This window comes from Phyllobates terribilis, unplaced genomic scaffold (genome assembly GCF_046119375.1).
Source record: "Phyllobates terribilis strain yellow unplaced genomic scaffold, ASM4611937v1 Scaffold_11__3_contigs__length_659146591, whole genome shotgun sequence".
NCBI lineage: Eukaryota > Metazoa > Chordata > Amphibia > Anura > Dendrobatidae > Phyllobates > Phyllobates terribilis.
In genome coordinates this window covers 80,641,337-80,662,766 of record NW_027362771.1, presented here as the reverse complement: position 1 = coordinate 80,662,766, position 21,430 = coordinate 80,641,337, and the positions used below count along the sequence as shown (strand labels likewise).

At 41.1% G+C, this 21,430-nt stretch overlaps 1 protein-coding gene across 1 annotated transcript in view; it reads left to right on the top strand.

Annotated features, from left to right (window-relative positions):
• ERGIC1 (endoplasmic reticulum-golgi intermediate compartment 1) overlaps positions 1-21,430 on the top strand; it is a 101,159-nt gene that overhangs the window by 22,175 nt on the left and 57,554 nt on the right. Inside the window, exon 3 of the mRNA XM_073651309.1 lies at positions 7,805-7,877. Within this exon, the coding sequence (XP_073507410.1) occupies positions 7,805-7,877 (73 nt within the window). The remainder of the gene's footprint in view (positions 1-7,804; positions 7,878-21,430) is intronic.

The window sequence follows — 21,430 nt, the reverse complement described above, 5'->3', positions numbered from 1 at the left end:
TATATATATATATAGTACAGACCAAAAGTTTGGACACACCTTCTCATTTAAAGATTTTTCTATATTTTCATGACTTTGAAAATTGTACATTCACACTAATGGCATCAAAACTATGAATTAACACATGTGGAATTATATACTTAACAAAAAAGTGTGAAACAACAGAAAATATGTCTTATATTCTAGGTTCTTCAAAGTCGCCACCTTTTGCTTTGATGACTGCTTTGCACACTCTTGGCATTCTCTTGATGAGCTTCAAGAGGTAGTCACCGGAAATGGTCTTCCAACAATCTTGAAGGAGTTCCCAGAGATGCTTAGCACCTGTTGGCCCTTTTGCCTTCACTCTGCGGTCCAGCTCACCCCAAACCATCTCGATTGGGTTCAGGTCTGGTGACTGTGGAGGCCAGGTCATCTGGCCTAGCACCCCATCACTCTTGTTCTTGGTCAAATAGCCCTTACACAGCCTGGAGGTGTGTTTGGGGTCATTGTCCTGTTGAAAAATAAATGATGGTCCAACTAAACGCAAACCGGATGGAATAGCATGCCGCTGCAAGATGCTGTGGTAGCCATGCTGGTTCAGTATGCCTTCAATTTTGAATAAATCCCCAACAGTGTCACCAGCAAAGCACCCCCACACCATCACACCTCCTCCTTCATGCTTCACGGTGGGAACCAGGCATGTAGAGTCCATCCGTTCACCTTTTCTGCGTCGCACAAAGACACGGTGGTTGGAACCAAAGATCTCAAATTTGGACTCATCAGACCAAAGCACAGATTTCCACTGGTCTAATGTCCATTCCTTGTGTTCTTTAGCCTAAACAAGTCTCTTCTGCTTGTTGCCTGTCCTTAGCAGTGGTTTCCTAGCAGCTATTTTACCATGAAGGCCTGCTGCACAAAGTCTCCTCTTAACAGTTGTTGTAGAGATGTGTCTGCTGCTAGAACTCTGTGTGACATTGACCCGGTCTCTAATCTGAGCTGCTGTTAACCTGCGATTTCTGAGGCTGGTGACTCGGATAAACTTATCCTCAGAAGCAGAGGTGACTCTTGGTCTTCCTTTCCTGGGGCGGTCTTCATGTGAGCCAGTTTCTTTGTAGCGCTTGATGGTTTTTGCAACTGCACTTGGGGACACTTTCAAAGTTTGGCCAATTTTTCGGACTGACTGACCTTCATTTCTTAAAGTAATGATGGCCACTCATTTTTCTTTACTTAGAATTTGTATTATGGCAAGAAAAAAGCAGTTAACAGTCTATTCAGTAGGACTATCAGCTGTGTATCCACCAGACTTCTGCACAACACAACTGATAGTCCCAACTACAATTATAAGGCAAGAAATCCCACTTATTAAACCTGACAGGGCACACCTGTAAAGTGAAAACCATTTCCGATGACTACCTCTTGAAGCTCATCAAGAGAATGCCAAGAGTGTGCAAAGCAGTCATCAAAGCAAAAGGTGGCTACTTTGAAGAACCTAGAATATAAGACATATTTTCCTTTGTTTCACACTTTTTTTGTTAAGTATATAATTCCACATGTGTTAATTCATACTTTTGATGCCTTCACTGTGAATGTACAATTTTCATAGTCATGAAAATACAGAAAAATCTTCAAATGAGAAGGTGTGTCCAAACTTTTGGTCTGTACTGTGTATTTTTTTTTTCCCTTGGACAGAGACTGTCCAAGGAAAAAATTGCTGCATACTAGAGTTTGATCCAATATTCGGTTTGTACTTAGCAATGCAAGTCAATGAGTGAAATGAAACTCTGTCTGCACTTGAATGATATTTGAGTGCAGTCCGATTTCTGCATACTGATAGAATGGAGAAAAACATTTTTTGTCTATCTTTTCCTCATCTGAGAGAATCAGAGCACACTATGCTCACACTCCGATCAGAGTTTGATGAGAGCGACATTTGTATTATCGGCCCAAATATTTCAGATGAGAGAATCTATGGTCGTCTGTCCCTATGCTAAGGCTCATACTAAACGCTGAAGATCTATATCTGGACTCCAAGACATACACATGTACCGATCCAAAAGTACAAGAAAAGTCAGCTTCAGTATCCTCAAAACCAAATAAATAAACAACAGACTTTAGAGATTCTGTCCAGTGGAGCAATGCTATTTTGTTGGAGCTTGTGGATCCGCAGCATGTCTGGAGGAGGAAACAAATAAGCATACGTTGAAAAGAACAACCGCCTACAGTGAAGAATGGTGGTACTTGGTTATGCTCTGGGGCTGCTTTGCTTCTTTTGATCTTGGAAACCTGCGGTATGTGGAGGGAAAGATGGATTTAATCAACAAAAACATCATCTTGTCAAGAGGCTGAATCTTGGATTCCAACAGGAGAGTGATTACAACCATACCTCAAGTCCACCAAGGCTTGGTTTTTTGCCTTTCACAGTTGTCTTTATTAAATCATATAGAAAATCTGTGATGGGATTTGAAGAAAGTGGTTGCAGCACCCAAACCCAAGAACTAAAAAATATTTGAACTTGGGGCCATTGCCCATGAGGAATAGTCTTAAATTCTTCAGGAACACTCCCAGAAGGTTGTGTCTGGCTATGCATCATGTTTGCTGGAGGTCATAACAGTCAAAAGAGATCGAAGTGCTAAAAAATCTTGTCATGAAGGGATTGAATTTTTCCGAGAGTGCAGTAGTCATTAAGTAAGGCATTTTGTGCTGAATTTGGAGACACAATTTGTCATATTGGTTGTGTTGAGCTGATTAAATTGTTCTTGTTTGGTTTAATACAAAAAGCAGAAAGTTTGGAAATTTTTATGATAAACCTAAATTTCAAGGGGGTTTAGAGGGTTTTGAATAATTTAGGTTCAGCCTGTATATGTGGTTTAAGTTGTGTATGTGTGTGTGTATATTGAGTCTATATGTATTGGCTTTCAGTGTATAAGGATAATGAACAATGGCAATCACACTGGTTTCCTCATTGCCAATATACATCAGTGCGTTCATACGTATGCTGACGGCTACGGCATGTGCATGTTGTAAAGTTGCTCTTCTTTCTCCACGTGTGATAAGACATTGAACTGAGCAGGTGTCATCTGCCAGCTATTCTGTTTCCTGATGACTGACAGAGTTCCTATCATCATGTGAAATCTCCTTCTTTGCTTTAGATGAGAAGGCTGTAGGAGTCATCCAGAAGATCTGTTACACAATTGTTTAATCCTTTTTACCTAGAAGATCTCATATTTTTGTGTTTGAGATTTCCTCTGATCTGACTGCTCCTTAGATCTCCTGAGTTTCCTTACCAAACCAGATTGGGTTTCCTGTGTCCCAGAATGATCCTATGGTGGTCAAATAAAATCCAGTTTTAATTTTCCTGGAATGTTGTCTGAAGAGCAGTTTTAAAGGAGGGCTTTTAGGTTTACTAATAAATAGAAATGAGCTTTATAATTTAGTATGAATTCACATTGTAGTCACATGCTGGCTAAGACGTTTCTTCCTGGTATTTATTTCCTCTGACATCAATGCAGATTTGCAAAATACTGATACGGTAACAATGCTCTTTTGTGTCACACACACACTATTCTTTCAGGTCCTGCTTATCCATGGTCACCGGGCATAGTGATTAGTCTGTTTCATTAACTGTTTTATGATTTAAGAAGAAATTTGTTTTGGTGGTTTTCATTGAACCATGGAATTATAGGGTTTGTCCTATGAGCAACATGTATCACCTACCTACAGGACCGCTAAAAATGTACAGTATGTTTGTTGGGGAATCTGGCTGCTGAGACGCCAATGAATCCCAAGAACGGGGAAGGGACCCCTGAGGGAATAGTGTTAGTGAGCCTGTGTGACCACCATTCCTATATGTTCACTACTGGGATCTTTGGGACCTCCATTATCATGATCGGTGAGGGACCCACCTATACTTTGGATATACATGGTGATATATGTTGTTTATGGGTCAGCCCCTTTAAGTTCTGCTTGCCATATTGGTTTTGAAATCTGCAGGAAACCATTTTGCTATGCCTTTTTTCTGATCAGTAAGGGAGGTCAATGGTTACTGCTGAATGAACCAACTAGATAAATGGGGTACTCTGCTATTGAGTGGAGCCCAATTCTCGTTTGCTCATACTTGCTCTTATGAGTGGTAATTCAATCTTATGTGCACAGTATGAAAATGTTCAATTGTTCAGAGCAGTGATACATAGGTTACATGTTTGCCATCTTCACAGCTCCTATCACCACAACTCTGTGATCTACTAGATCCTTTTTTAAGTCAATGAATGTAAAAAATGAAACCAATGATATGGTGCCTGTGACTTTCTGTGGACATGCATCATGTTGCCCTCCTTGCCTCTCTGTTGTCCTGCTGATTTTATATATTGTCGAGTCCAACGTATCAGTTATTCTGCTTACAACACTGATCTGTAAATTACATTTATTTCGAACAAGAGTCTTGTATGGGTGCACTATTCTAAGAGTAAAGGATTCAATACACATAAGATAGCCGTCAGCCAAATTGTTCAGCTATCTCTCCCGACATACACGAGCGTTCTGTTCAGCCAAGTGGTCCTTTGTTTTCTACAGTGAGTCACTGCCAGACTCCTAAAGCAACCGGTTAACTTCCCGCTAAACCAGAGGATCCACTGTTGAAATGCCATTGGCCAGGTATTTCGCTCCCCTAACATCATCTGTCAGGGCTGAGACTGGAGGCCCCTAAATACATTCAAATATTGTCTGATCCTGCCAATATTGGCGGGTTCGGCTTTCTTTAGTCTTGTGTGTGTGGGCACCTTAAGGCTGGCCTTACATATAGGATAGCTGAAGGCCGAGTTCTCATTCAGCCATTAGTTCTCTGTTCCAATTCCACCATACACATGATCTACCAGGTCGGTCAAATGTTCATGTGTTTTCAAAGGAGAGAGCAGAGAAAGCTGTTGCTAATCGTTTTTGGCAGCAACTTATCTCCTGAATGACAAAAGGACCAGACCAGTTGACCCTTATCTCCTCCAACATCCTCTGTCAGAGGAGAGATTGGAGGTCCCCATACACATTAGATGACCGGCAGAAATCCGCGGTTTCAACTGAGTTTAGTCTAAAAAGTAGGGGACCCTTAAGTTACACCATGATTACACTAATTGGTCTATTGGGGTCTAAATCCCTTAACCTCTTCTTATCAACAGTATATTGGGGCTTTTGGCACCTGGCAGCTCTACATAGGGCTTCCAAGGCCAGGATTTAAGCTAGCTACTCCAACTATCAAGTCCCAGAGGAGCCTTGGCTTCAAAACCTTTAATTCCTGTACAGGAATGTGAACTTACAGTGGCCCATGTTTGAGTCCTTGGTGTAGCTGCTGGCTGGGGGGACTAGGCTGGCAGGAATGGTTAGATCTCGGAGTCAGAACCAGGAAGGAAGATGAGGAACAAAATTGGAAGTCAGAAGAATCGTCCGTAAACAGGCTAAGATCAGAACGAGAATGGGCTAATATAAACTAAGATTGGCAGTGGGGAGAATGAGTCTAAGGCCACGGCCCCACTATCAGTATTCGGTCAGTATTTTTTCTCAGGAGTGGGAGCCAAAACCAGGTGAGGAGCAATCAGAGAAAAGGTATAATAGAAACAAGTCACCAATTCTGCATTTATCACCCACTCCTCGTTTTGGCTCCCACTCCTGAGAAAAAATACGGATAGTGGGGCCGTGGCCTAAGGAGTTTAAATAGAGAGCAGCTCAGCCCTGGGCTCACACCAGGAGGAAATTCTAACTTTCCATTAATGAACGTCTGAGCTTGCAGGCTGGGTGGTATCACAAGTCCCAGTAGTAAAATGAGGCTACCATGTAGTCACCTGGTGAACAGAAGTGGAGACAGATGACAGGTACTGTCATGGATGTTATATTTTCTTCCAATATGGTGCTGTGTACTTTGGCAATTAGATGAGTTTCTATGCCTGTGATCACCATATTTGTAACTTTTGTAAAAATTTACAATATCCATCTTTTTCCTTTTTTAATCTAATATTGCACTGCAGTTTCCACGGATCATGTACGGTCATATTAGTTCTTGTGCCTTTCTCCATGCCATGTTTTATAGCTTCTACCTGAATACATTACAATTTATTTCCATCGCTACGTATGCGATCTCATTCAATGGGACCAAGGACTTCGTCAGCCGTGAGCGCTGCTCTAATACCTGAGCCATGTAAGTGGCTAATCGGCTTTGTTGGGATTTTGTGCAGGCCGGAAGTCTTGCTACCTCACCATGTTAATGAACTTAGTTTCTTAACCCCTTGCCTCAAAGTTATACAGGCGGGGGATTGTTCTTGTTATGTTGCAGACATGATGTCTTGTATTTTCAGCACTTCTAAAATGTATTCATCCACTCAATACAAAAGCAGAAGCACAAGGTCACTTTTATTAAAGGTGTCGATGATTTGGAACATCTCCATTTTCTCTAAATCCCAATCTGGTCATTGCGATCAGGTTAGGACCCAAGCTAATGGGTCGACCCCTGAGTGAACTGGTTGAGACCCCAACAATTTGCTGGTACAAGTTTGGCTGGGTTCATATGAGAGTATGTAAAATAGTCTGTTTTTCATCCCTATTGTCATCTAGTTTTTTGTAATACTTTTGTATGGCCTCCAGTTTTGGCATTCAACGATTTAAAAACTCTTGCAAGGCTCAAACAGTTTCCTATTTTATTAATATCCAAGGGGTAATTGTTTCTCCTTGTGGAAAGTGACATGTTAAGTATATCAAGGTGAGAAGACTTTTTAAGCCACAATGCTCCTCTGGGAAATATGCCACCTACAGGAAGTAGCAATCCTGAAAGTCGATATCGACTCTTTAAAGAAGTTGGCCACAACTTTTTATTATGCCCCCAATGTATCTCCCCGGGGACTGTGTTTCGGGGTAATGCCCCTCGTCAGTGCAAAGTGTGAGTTCTGGTTTGGCTGAGTGAGAGGCGTCAGACTGGTATCCAAGGGGTAACGTTTCTCCTTGCGGAGAGTGACATGTTGATGCCTCTCACCCAGAACTCACACTTTGCACTGACGAGGGGCAGTACCTTGAAACACATGTCTGCAAATTGAGTTGCTGGTTCTGGCTTTTATCCTAAGTCATATGACAAGGCTTGCTAAAGGGTCGATATTGACTTTTAGGATTGCTACTTCCTATAGGTGGCACTACAGTTCTAGTTCTCTTCCTCTATTTTATTAATTGCTGTTGATCCATTAAAATGGTATCTGTATGTTTTAGCACTCAACTTAATGGGTATGAGTTAGTGAAATCATGGTTTGTAGCAAGTGCCGAGGCTGGCCTGTACTTGCCCATCGGACCACCTGGCTCTTAATACTCTCAATATACAGCAAGCAATGTATAAAAATCATTTCTAGTGGCATGCTGGGCTACAGGGGCGCACAGGACAGCTAATTCTCAACTCGCTGGCATCAGTTTATTTACAGGAAACCTGATCACTAATTCCCTTTAATATCCAGCCACATTAGTGGGACAATACATTGTAGGTTTCTGGATGATTCTGTAACTGTATTGATGTTGTTCTATATAAATGAGCATGACCATAAGGAGTTGGGATTCCCCGTATCTGAATGACTGTGCTTCTCATACTTGAATAGTACCACTAACCTATAACTTCAAAAATCATGGCCTCTGGCGTCATATCGAATTTTACGCGCTGCTGGGATGTAAGTCAGTCATGTCTGCTATTTTTGTAATGTTTTTATGTGAAACCCATGTTGACATGTGTCCTGCTCCATTCCCGTGATTGTGACTGTACGGTGGGTATGCTTTGGTTCTTCCAGTAACACTCTTGATGTCTTCTTTCTTGCAGTTTCCATTTGCTGCTGTTTCTTCATCACCTTTCTGTTCTTGTCAGAGTTGACTGGTTTCATTGCCAATGAAATGTGAGTATTTAGCACAGATAACCCAGTAAAGCAAGTGTGGGATGCTGTGGTGTGCTTGGGGAACTAAATATGTGACTGAGGTCAAGTATATATGACCCAACCAACTTGTGACTTGCTTTGTCCTACTACCATGGACAGACTGTTAGTCAGGGGACTTTAATAACCCTAAAAGATGGCGAAAATGTGCAAATGTGGTAAATCCCTCTGACTGGTATTGACTTGACACCTTTGCCCACTGGTGAACACAGAACAGGGCCCCTGTGCAACAACAATATATGGGCCCTTTTGCAGAAAAAGAACTCCTAAAATGCAAAATTGCACCAGCTTTGGGGGTAGAAATGGGCCCCCTTACCTCTTGGGTCTCTGTGCGGCCGCACAGGTTGCTCCAGTGATATGTCTGCCCCTGCCTTTGCCAAAAAGAACTTGGTGTTACTTGCCTAACCTTTTGTTCTTTGAGATTTTTTTTTTTATGATTATGTGCAATTGGCCTAATGTACACTGCTCAAAAAAATAAAGGGAACACTTAAACAACAGAATATAACTCCAAGTAAATCAAACTTCTGTGAAATCAAACTGTCCACTTAGGAAGCAACACTGATTGACAATCAATTTCACATGCTGTTGTGCAAATGGAATAGACAATAGATGGGAATTATTGGCAATTATCAAGACACCCTCAATAAAGGAGTGGTTCTGCAGATGGGGACCACAGATCACATCTCAGTACCAATGCTTTCTGGCTGATGTTTTGGTCACTTTTGAATGTTGGTTGTGCTTTTACACTCGTGGTAGCATGAGACGGACGCTACAACCCACAGAAGTTGCTCAGGTAGTGTTGCTCATCCAGGATGGCACATCAATGCGAGCTGTGGCAAGAAGGTTTGCTGTGTCTGTCAACGTAGTGTCCAGAGGCTGGAGGCGCTACCAGGAGACAGGCCAATACACCAGGAGACGTGGAGGGGGCCGTAGGAGGGCAACAACCCAGCAGCAGGACCTCTACCTCCGCCTTTGTGCAAGGAGGAACAGGAGGAGCACTGCCAGAGCCCTGCAAAATGACCTCCAGCAGGCCACAAATGTGCATGTGTCTGCATAAACGGTTAGAAACTGACTCCATGAGGGTGGTATGAGGGCCCGACGTCCACAGATGGGGGTTGTGCTCATATCCCAACACCGTGCAGGACGCTTGGCATTTGCCACAGAACACGAGGATTGGCAAAGTTGCCACTGGCGCCCTGTGCTCTTCACAGATGAAAGCAGGTTCACACTGAGCACATGTGACAGACGTGACAGAGTCTGGAGACGCCGTGGAGAGCGATCTGCTGCCTGCAACATCCTTCAGCATGACCAGTTTGGCAGTGGGTCAGTAATGGTGTGGGGTGGCATTTCATTGGAGGGCCACACAGCCCTCCATGTGCTCGCCAGAGGTAGCCTGACTGCCATTAGGTATCGAGATGAAATCCTCAGACCCCTTGTGAGACCATATGCTGGTACAATAAAAGTACACATATTTGGCATCGCCGCGTCTGGAATGGCCTGACCTATAAAAGTATCCCACTAGTTAACCCCTTTAGTGAACGCGGTAAAAAATAAAAATAAAAAACAAAGCAAAAAACAATGTTTTATCATCATACCGCCAAGCAAAAAATGGAATAACATGCGATCAAAAAGACGAATGTAAATAAAAATGGTACCGCTGAAAACGTCATCTTGTCCCGCAAAACACAATCTGCCATACAGCTCCATCATCCGAAAAATAAGTTATAGCTCTCAGAATAAAGCGATGCAAAAAAAAATATTTTTTTTGTAAAATAGTTTTTGTGTAGAAGCGCCAAAAAAAGATATAAATGTTGTACCGCTGTAAACGTACTGACCTGAAGAATAAAGCTGCCTTATCAATTTCACCACACGTGGAACAGCATTAAAAATAGAAAAACATTTCCTGAATTGTTGTTTTTGTTTTTTCTGCCTCCCAAAAATTGGAATAGAAAGCGATCAAAAAATGTCACGTGCCTGAAAATGGTACCAATAAAACATCAACTCATCCCGCAAAAAGCAAGCCATCACATGACTCTTGTCTGCCAAAATATGGAAAAATTATAGCTCTCAAAATATGGCGATGCAAAAACTAGTCTTTGCAACAAAAAAGCGTCTTTTAGTGTATGACAGCTGTCAATAATAAAAACCCGATATGAATCTGGTATCGCTGTAAACTCTCCGACCCGAATAATAAAGTCATCTAATCACTTATACCGCACGGGGAAAGGCATAAAAATAAACTCTAGGGTTGTGTTGGGGTTGGGATTTTTTCAAAAGTAAAGAAAAAAAAAAATGACGATATGGCACCAGTGTTGAACGCAAGTGCTCGCTACTTGAGTTTGCATTGGGTGCTCAGGTATGCACAGAGTATCACGGGTGCTGGAGTGACATGCTTGAATCTCCGCCCCATATCCTTCGCGGCCAAAAAAACCTTGCCTGCCATGCACGAGTGATCCACGCATGTTTTGTTTTGGGTCTCTAACAACCGTGAAACATGCGGGGCGGGGACTTGAGCATGTCACTCGAGCACCCGCGATACATGGTGCATACCCAAGTACTCGATGCAAACTCAAGTAGTGAGCACTTGCACTCAAGACTAATGACAACTTATTCATTATGATGACCTAATGTTATCAAATTCTGTGTCGTACCTCTGGGTTCAAAATGTTCGCTATGCCCCTTGATAAAATCCTTGAAGGGTCTAGTTTACAAAATGGGGTCACTTGTGGGGGGTTTCCACTATTTAGGCACATCAGGGGGCTCTCCAAACGCGACATGGCTTCCGCTCTCAATTCCAGCCAATTTTTGTTCAAAAAGTCACACAGTGCTCCTTCCCTTCTGAACCCTGCCATGCGCCCAAACAGTGTATTTTCCCTACATATGGGGTATCAGCGTACTCAGAAGAAATTGCACAAAAGTTTTTGGGGTCCATTTTCTCATATTACCGTTGTGAAAATAAAAAATTTGGGGCTAAAACTTAATTTTTATGGAAAAAGTTTGATATTTTTATTTTCACAGCTCCATGTTATAAACTTCTGTGAAGCACCTGGGGGTTCAGGGTGCTCACCACACATCTAAATAAGTTCCCTGAGGGGTCTAGTTTCCAAAATGGTGTCACTTGTGGGGGTTTTCCACTGGTTAGGCACATCAGGGGCTCTCCAAATGCAACATGGCGTCCGCTAATTATTCAAGCAAATTTTACATTTAAAAAGTCAAATGGCACTCCTTCACTTCCAAACCCTGCCGTGCGCCCAAACAGTGGTTTTCCCCACATATGGGGTATCTGCTTACTCAGGAGTAATTGCACAACAAATGGTATGGTGCAATTTCTCCTGTTACCCTTATGAAAATGCGAAATTGGGGGCTGAAAAACATTTTTGTGGGAAAATTTTATTTTTACGGCTCAATGTTATAAACTTCTGTGAAGCACCTTGGGGTTCAAAGTGCTCACCACACATCTAGATAAGTTCCCTGAGGAGTCTAGTTTCCAAAATGGTGTCACTTGTAGGGGGTTTCCATTGGTTAGGCACATCAGGGGCTCTCCAAATGCAACATGGCATCCGCTAATTATTCAAGCAAATTTTACATTCAAAAAGTCAAATGGTGCTCCTTCCCTTATGAACTCTGCAGTGCGCCCAAACAATGGTTTTCCCACACGTATGGGGTATGGGTGTGTTCAGGAGGAATTGCACAACAAATTTTGGGGTCCATTTTTTCCTGATACTCTTGCGAAAATCAAAAAAATTGGGGTCTAAAGTAAAATTTTTGTGAAAAAATTTAAATGTTCATTTTTTTCTTCCACATTCCAAAAATTCCTGTGAAGCACCTGAGGGGTTAATACACTTCTTGAATGTGGTTTTGAGCACCTTGAGGAAAGCAGTTTTTAGAATGGTGTCACTTTTGGGTGTTTTCTGTCATAAAGGCCCCTTAGAGTTGCTTCAAATGTGATGTGATCCCTAAAAAAAAGTTTTATAAATTTTGTTGGCAAAATTAGAAATCACTGGTCAACTTTTAACCCTTATAACTTCCTAACAAAAAAAAAAATTTGGTTCCAAAATTGTGCTGATGTAAAGTAGACATGTGGGAAATGTTATTTATTAACTATTTTGTGTGACATATCTCTCTGATTTAAAGGCCTGGAAATTCAAAGTTTGAAAATTGCGAAATTTTTCACAAATAAACGCAAGTGATATTGAAGAAATTTTAGCACTATCATGAAGTACAATATGTCACGAAAAAACAATCTCAGAATCAGGGGAATCCGTTGAAGCGTTCCAGAGTAATTACCTCATAAAGTGACAGCGGTCAGAATTGTAAAAATTGGCCTGGTTATTAACGTGCAAACTTCCCTCGGGGTTAAAGGACCGGACACGGGAGTCAAAAATAGCCCTAGTGGCCACTGAGAACACTGCTAATTGCTAATTTAATTTTTTACTTAACATTGTGATTATGATGAAAAAAAAATTACCCATTTTTTTTTATAAAAAAAATACATTAATGTGTAAACCTCATTTAAACAATTGGTAATTTTCTGATCGCTTCCCTTTTAAGCAGTGTGCATTACAAACATGCAAAGATATCCACACTAATTATATAGCCATTCAGGAAGAGTACGTAGTCAATTATTACACGTCACATATTTTAATATCCTTATGGTTGTAATATAGACAGACATCCCAACAATGTGCGGTGAATCACAAGTAAGCCTTGTTTTTTATATGTCCCTCTCACCAATGGTTAACTCTGTAAAGTGGAAAACATGACTACCACCATTAAATTTATGACGTGTATGATCCTGATTAGTGATGAGCGAGTATGTTTTGTTAACCCTTTCGCCGAGTATGCTCGGGCCGAGCTCCGAGTATTTATAGCTGCTCGGTGATATGGTTGAATCACTCCCGTGTGTATGATTTGCAACTGTTTGACAGTTTTAATACATGTGAGGAATGTGTAAGAAATAGACATTCCTCACATGTAATAAAGCTGTCAAACAGTTGCAAATCATGCACACGGGAGTGATTCATGCATAACACCTAGCAGCTGTAAATACTCGGAGCTCGGCCCGAGCATAATCGGCGAAAGGGTTAACAAAACCTAATCGCTCATCACTAATCCTGATGGTTAGGGCAGATTTCCGTAACTCAGTCTGTACATACACTCTTCTATCCATATGCTTCCTGGGCCCCCTTTTTGGGAGTTTTCAATATATAGGGCCCTTAAAGTCCATTTAATAGGTCTCTAAAAAAGAAACAGGTTTTGGAAATTTCTTGCAAAATGAGAAATTGCTGCTAAGGTTTCAACCCCTCAATCATCTTGGCAATTTATTTTGTTGTTTGAAAAATGATGCAGATATAAAGTAGACATATGGGAAATGTTATTCATTATTTTGTACAAGATGACTGACTAACTGGTTTAAACATGAAAATTGGAAGTTTGAAAATTGTGAATTTTTCAACTTTTTTGCCAAAATTCCAATATTTTTACAAATAAACGCAAAACAGATCAACCTAAATCTACCATTAACATAAAGTACAATGTGTTACGAAAAAACAATCTCAGAATCAGTGGTCAGAATTGTAAAATTTGGCCTGGTGATTAAGGTTAAAATTAGCTCCATCACTAAGGGGTTAAAACCGAATAGTGGAAAGCTTAGTAGATACAGGTGCACATCCCAGGGTGGATGTGCACCTGTATCTACAAGAAGTATTGAGTGCACCTGTATCTACAAGAAGTATTGAGTGCAAGAAGCTAAAGCAAAACCTAAATGAAGGACTAGCATTCACATTAGTATAAGTGTAATATGCAGGTTCAAATGTATTATGGCCATTAACAAACAAATAGAACAGATGTGCCAAAACAGACCTGCATTGATAAATGGCTCAATTTACTCCTAATATAATTTGTATTCAAGTCTCTGGCTAAACCAAATTGGAACACGTAACAACAACAAATTCCAGCAACAGCCCACAGTACACCGTGGTAAAATTTGTTCTATATGACTTGTGTTTATGTGTGAAAAAAATGGAAATTTGGTGAAAATTTTGCAATTTTCAAACTTTTATTTTTTATGCCCTTAAGCCAGAGAGATATGTTACACGAAATGGTTAATAAATAACAATTTCCCATATGTCTACTTTACATCAGCACAATTTTTGAAATTTTTTTTTGTTAAGAAGTTATAACGGTTAAAAGTTGACCAGCAATTTCTAATTTTGCCAACAAAATTTACAAAACTTTTTTTAGGGGCCACATCATATTTGAAATGACTTTGAGTTGCCTATATGACAGAAAATACCCCAAGTTGACACCATTGTAAAAACTGCACCCCTCGAGGTGCTTAAAACTACATTCAAGAACTTTAGTAACCCTTCAGGTGCTTCACAGGAAATGAAGCAATGTGGAAGGCAAAAATGAACATTTAACTTTTTCTCATAAAAATTTAACTTTAGTCCCAATTTTTTTTTTATTTTCACAAGGGTAACCGGAGAAAATGGACCCCAAAATTTGTTGTGCAATTTCTCCTGAGCATGCCGATACTCCATACGAGGGGGAAAACTCCTGTTTGGGCGCACGGCAGGGCTCGGAAGGGAAGGAGCACCCCTTTACTTTTTGAACGCAAAATTGTCTGCAATCGAGAGCGGATGCCATGTCTCATTTGGAGAGCCCATAATGTGCCTAAAGAGTGTAAATCCTCTAGAAGTGACCCGATTTTGGAAACTAGACCCCTCAAGGAATTGATCTAGATTTATGGTGAGCACTTTGAACCCCCATGTGCTTCACAGAAGTTGAGCTGTGAAAATAAAAATTGTAGTTTTTCCCACAAAAATGTTCTTTTAGACGAAATTTTTTTTTATTTTCACATGGGTAACATGAGAAATTGCACCATACAATTTGTTGTGCAATTTCTCCTGAGTACATCGATGCCCCATATGTGGTCAAAAACTACTTTTGAGGCACAATGCAAATTACATTTTTACCGCTAAATGCTGTTTTACCCAATTTTTTTTATTTTTATAAGGGCTAATAGGAAAAAATGGATCTTTCAATTTGTTGTGCATTTTCTCCTCAGTACACCAATACCCTACATGTAATCGGGAACTACTTTTGAGGCACAGTGCGAAACTCAGAAAGGAAGCAGCGCCATCATTTAGTGCAGATTTTACTGTTATGGTTTGCAGGTGACATGTATTCACCAACTTAACACTTGTATATGAAAATGACATTAAATATAACCTTTTTATGCTCATTAAAATAGTATATACAGGAAAAGTAAAAATATTGAAGCCCACAGGTCATCGCTAATCAAATAGGTTAACTCAATAAAGGGGACAGACAATACCTTATTTTATTACTACTGTGTCCTATGACCCACTGGGAGAGCCCCTGAGGTGCCAGAACAGCAGAACCCCCGATAAGTGACCCCATTTTTTACAAACTACACAAATGAATTCATCTAAGGGTGCAGTGATCATATTGACCGCGGGTGTGTCGCACAATTTTATACCATTGTGCAGTGAAGAAAAAATTAAATTTTTACAGCAAAAATTTTGTTTTAGCCTCAGATTTTACATTTTCACAAGGGGAAATGGGTAAAAATGGCACCAAAATGAACCGCTTTTTTTTTTCTTTTTTTTTTTTTAAACTTATCAGAAATTGTCAAAAAAATTTCACTCAATGCTGATTCTTCTTTTAGGATGTTTTTTTTAATTAGTTTATTTTAACATAGAAAAAAGGGGATGATTTCAGTTCTCTTTTTTTTTTTTTAAGCCCATCCTTAGGGAATTTGAACCTGGAATTGTTTGATCGCTTGTTCGACATACTGAAACACTACTTTATTGCAGTTTATAGAACAAATTATGTTCTCTGGACTTCACAGGAAGACTATGATGGCAGCAATAGGACCCTAATCCAGCCTCTGACTGCCACGATAACTTATTGGTACCTCAATGTGATTGTCTGTGACTTCTAAATGGTTAAACATCCCATACCAGAGCAAACTCTAGTCCCTGCCTTCAGGCAGATGCCGGTTGTGAAACACAAGCAGCATGTGGCCTGTATGGTGTGGGCTCAGTTCTATACATGGGAGCCTGACGTAGAACGTACAAGTACAACCTACATCGGGAAGGGCTTCATGAACCTAGCTTTACAAGTCACTGCACTCTCAATGGCCTGATTTTCGGTTCCCTATAAGTACAGGAAAAAGGAAACACATCCATCACATGGCGCAAACCGCGCGACATGGACTCCGTTGACTATAATTGGTTTCACTTGATGAGGGTGTCCATTTTTTTAACGATAAAGAAGCAGGGCATGCTGAACTCTTCTTTCAGAAAATGTTTTGACGGAGCCTCCTAAAAGGTTGGGCTGACACTTTTGTTTGAGCCTGTAGGAATCATATCCTTTTTCTGTCTGCGTATGTATACTCGGGGAATATCTCTTGACTTGTGTGGATAATGAATGCCGTGACAAATGTCTAAATCTAAGTATATTTTGCCCAGTGAAAACCTCATTCATAGACTACCGTGTGAAAAAAAGACATTCTCAGAAGATGATCCTTCCCGACTCACTGGATTCCTATTCACTGTTTCTTCCTTTCTTTAATCACTGATTCACACTAGTTACACACTGAAATCATCTTTCGATAGCTTGAGTATCTGATTAGTTATAATCCCCATGGCATCAAAGCCGCCATTGTCTCCTAGGAACCATAATAATGCATAGCTACTATTCTAATAAACACAGAATATTACATTACTGAAATATGAGCTGTCAATCCTCTAAGAGTATGTGGTAACTCGAAAGATATGCTAATCGGCGTGCCCTACTAACACCGCAGAATCAGTTCATACTCGAGGGCGCAGTCACTTCCTGGGTGTTACATGGGGATTCCAGGCAGCTTATTACAGCATCAGTACTCCCACCCCAGGACAAGTCTACTTTCATTTTGCATCTTGTTCATGTAGAAGTTCTATATAATTGCGTTCCAGAACTCCTGCTGTAAAGTTTCTAATCAAGCAGATACTTTGCTTATATACACAAGTTAGTGTGTGTGTGTGTGTGTGTGTGTGTGTGTCTGTGTGTGTGTGTATATTACAATGCCTTGAAAAAGTACTCATACCCCGTAAACTTTTCCACATAGTTTTCTAATTGTTTTAAAAATTATAAATCTGAAAATTGTGACGTGCATTTGTATTTAGCCCCCTGTAGTCTGATACCCCTAATCCCGAGAGACCAATTGCCTTCAGAAGTTACACAATAAGTAAATTGAGTCCACTTGTGTGTCATTTATTCTCCAGTATAACTACAGCTGTTCTGTGAAGGTCTCAGAGGTTTGTTTGAGAACTTTAGGGATCAGACGGAATCCTGAAAACCAAGGAACACACTAGCCAGGTCAGGGATAAAGTTGTGGAAAAGTGTAAAGCAGGGTTAGGTTATATTTAAAAAAAGATAAAAAAAAATAGCCCAAGCTCTGAACATCTCACGGAGCACTGTTCTATCCATCATCCACAAATAGAAGGAATATGACACAACTGCAAACCAGCAAGACAAGGCCATACACCTAAACTGATATCCCAAGCAAGGAGAGCACTAATTAGAGAAACTTACAAGAGGCCCATGGTTACTCTGGAGGAACTGCAGCAATCCACCGCTCAGGTAGGATAATCTGTCCACAGGACAACTATTAGTCATATACTCCACTCTCTGACCTTTATGGGAGAGTGGCAAGAAGAAAGACATTTTTGAAAGCAAGCCATACGAAGTCCTGTTTGCAGTTGGCAAAAAAGCTGTGTAGGGGACAGCTAGCGTGTGGAAGCAGGTGCTCTGGTCAGATGAGACCAAAGTAGAACTTTTTGGGCTAAATGCAAAACGCTATGGAGGAAAACGAACACTGCACTTCACTCTGATAACACCATCCCCACCGTCATACATGGTAGTGGCAGCCTCATGCTGTGGGAATGCTTTTCTTCAGGAGGGACAGGGAAGCTAGTCAGAGTTGATGGGAAATTGGATGTGGTTAAATACAAAGCATTCCTGGAGGAAAACCTATTAGAGGCTGCAAAAGACTTTCAAACTGGGGTGTAGGTTCGCTTTCCAACAAGACAACGACCCTAAACATACTGACCAGAGCTACAATGGATTGGTTTAAATCAAAGCAGATCCATGTGTTTTGAATGGTCCGAAGTCCAGATCTAAATCCCATTGAGAATTTGTGGCAAGACTTGAAAATTTCTGATCAGACTCCTCCATCCAAACACCGAGCTACAGCTAGTTTCCTAAGAAGAATGGGCAAAAAAATCAGTCTCTAAATGCGCAAAGCTGGTAGAGATATACCCCAAAAGACTTGCAGCAGTAATTGCAGCGAAAGGTGGTTCTACAAAGTCTCACTCAGGGGGGGCTGAATACAAATGCACGTCACAATTTACAGATTTATATTTTTAAAATATTTAGAAAACTATGTATACCGTAGTTCTCTTATGATAAGACACACTTTTTTCCCCCCAAATAGTGATGCGTCTTATAATGCAAAATGTATAATCTGAAGCGCTTACCGGCGTTGGTGGAGCAGGGTCCCAGGATCGCTGCTGCTGGAAGCTTCTGCTTTCTGGCAGAGGCAGGAGTCGGAAGATGGATGCGGGCCCCTTGCTTGCAGTAGGTGACCGGTGGTGCGGGGTCTTTGCCGACATTTTGTAAAAACCAGAGCTCGGTAACTTCCATACTGTTCTATGTGGCAGCCTCCGGGAAAATAGCCGCCGGTGGAGGCACATATGCAATTGAGATCTCGGTGCCGAGATCTCTGAGCTTGCGCCGCCTCTGGCGGCCATTTTCCCGGAGACCGCCACATGGAACAGTATTGAAGGTGCGGGGCTCCCGGTTTTACTATGTCGGCAAAGCCCCTGCACCACCGGACACCTACTACAAGCAAGGGGCCCGCAGCCATCTTCCGACTCCTGCCTCTGCCGAAGGCAGAAGCTTCCGGCAGCAGCGATCTCCCGACTCCTGCCTCTATCCTGCCACCTGGGACCCCGCACCTCCAACTCCTCAGCCTCCCAGGTAAGCTGATTATAACACGCATCGGTTTATAAAAAAACATACATTTTTTTTCCTGTTCACCTCCCCAAAATTTGGGGCGCGTCTTATAATCCGCAAAATACGGTAATTTCCTTTACACTTCACACATACTTGCTACTTTGTGTTGGTAAAATCCCAATAAAAACATTAATGTTTGTGAGTGTAACGTGAAAAAAAAGTGGAAACGTCCACAGGGTCTGAATCATTTTTAAGGCACCGTATATACAGGTGCTTCTCACTAAATTAGAATATCATCAAAAAGTTAATTTATTTCAGTTCTTGAATACATAAAGTGAAACTCGTATATTATATAGAGTCATTACAAACAGAGTGATATATTTTAAGTGTTTATTTTTGTTAATGTTGATGATTATGGCTTACAGCCAATGAAAATACACGAGTCATTATCTCAGTAAATTAGAATACTTTATAACAACAGCTTGAAAAATGTTTTTAAAATCTGAAATGTTGGCCTACTGAAATGTATGTTCAGTAAATGCACTCAATACTTGGTCAGGGCTCCTTTTGCATCAATTACTGCATCAATGCCGCGTGGCATGGAGGTGATCAGGCTGTGGCACTGCTGAGGTGTTATGGAAGCCCAGGTTGCTTTGATAGCAGCCTTCAGCTCGTCTGCATTGTTGGGTCTGGTGTCTCATCTTCCTCTTGACAATACCCCATAGATTCTCTATGGGGTTAAGGTCAGGCGAGTTTACTGGCCAATCAAGCACAGTGATACTGTTGTTTTTAAACCAGGTATTAGTACTTTTGGCAGTGTGGACAGGCGCCAAGTCCTGCTGGAGAATGAAATTTCCATCTCCAAAAAGCTTGTCAGCAGAGGGAAGCATGAAGTGCTGTAAAATGTCCTGGTAGACGGCTGCACTGACTTTGGTCTTGATAAAACACAGTGGACCTACACCAGCAGATGACATGGCTCCCCAGACCATCACTGATTGTGGAAACTTCACACTAGACCTCAAGCAGCTTGGATTGTGGCCTCTCCACTCTTCCTCAAGACTCTGGGACCTTGATTTCCAAATGAAATGCAAAATTTACTTTCATCTGAAAACAACACCTTGGACCACTGAGCATCAGTCCAGGTCTTTTTCTCCTTGACCCAGGTAAGACACTTCTGGTGCTGTCTATTGGTCATGAGTGGCTTGACACAAGGAATCCGACACTTGTAGCCCATGTCCTGGATTCGTCTGTGTGTGGTGGCTCTTGAAGCAATGACTCCAGCAGCAGTTCACTCCTTGTGAATCTCACCCAAATTTTTGAATGGCCTTTTCTTAACAATCCTTTCAAGGCTGCGGTTATCCCGGTTGCTTGTGCACCTTTTTCCACCACACCTTTTCCTTCCACTCAACTCTCCATTAATATGCTTGGATACAGCACTCTGAACAGCCAGCTTCTTTAGCAATGACCTTTTGTGGCTTACCCTCCTTGTGGAGTGTGTCAATGACTGCCTTCTGGACATCTGTCAAGTCAGCAGTCTTCCCCATGATTGTGGAGCCTACTGAAACAGACTAAGGGACCTTTTTAAATGCTTAGGAAGCCTTTGCAGGTGTTTTTTGTTAATAATTCTAATTTACTGAGATAATGACTTTTGTGCTTTCATTGGCTGTAAGCCATAATCATCAACATTAGCAGAAATAAACACTTGAAATAGATCACTCTGTTTGTAATGACTCTATATAATATGAGTTTTCACTTTTTTGTATTGAAGAACTGAAATAAAGTAACTTTTGGATGATATTCTAATTTAGTGAGAAGCACTTGTATACACAGATCAACCATAGTATTATGGTTAAGAACTGTTAAAGGGAATCTGTCACCAGGTTTTGTTACCCCATCTGAGAGCAGTATGATGTAGGGGCAGAGATCTTAATTCCAGTGATGTCACTTACTGAGCTTCTTGCTGCCATTTTGATAAAATCAACGTTTTCTCTGCTGCAGATCTAGCAGTTCTCTGAGTGCTCAGTTCTGTATAATGCCGCCCACATCAGATTGGCAGCTTTTTGCCCATGTACAGTGTACACAGCAAGCTGCCAATCAGTGGTGGGGGCAGGGTTAGTCCGAGCTCATGAATATTGAGGACTACATGGCAGGAGGTTTACTAGTCCTCTAATGATAATCTACTGGTGATAAAACTGTCATTTTATCAAAACTATATAGCAAGAAGCCCAGTAAGTGACACATGACTGGAATCAGGGTCTCTGTCTCTACATTATGCTGCTCTCAGATTTGGTGACAATAACCTTTTGACAGATTGCCTTTAATGGGTAGCTGGTGTCAAGATTTTAGCAGCGGGACCTTTTTAATTATATTAGTTTCAAGGTAGGGTGTCCATGGATTGGACTAGTCGCCACTGCACATCCCACACTGATAATTAATGGTATTTAAGGGGTTGGTTGTCCCTTTTTTAGTCCCCAGGCACAGAAGAAAAT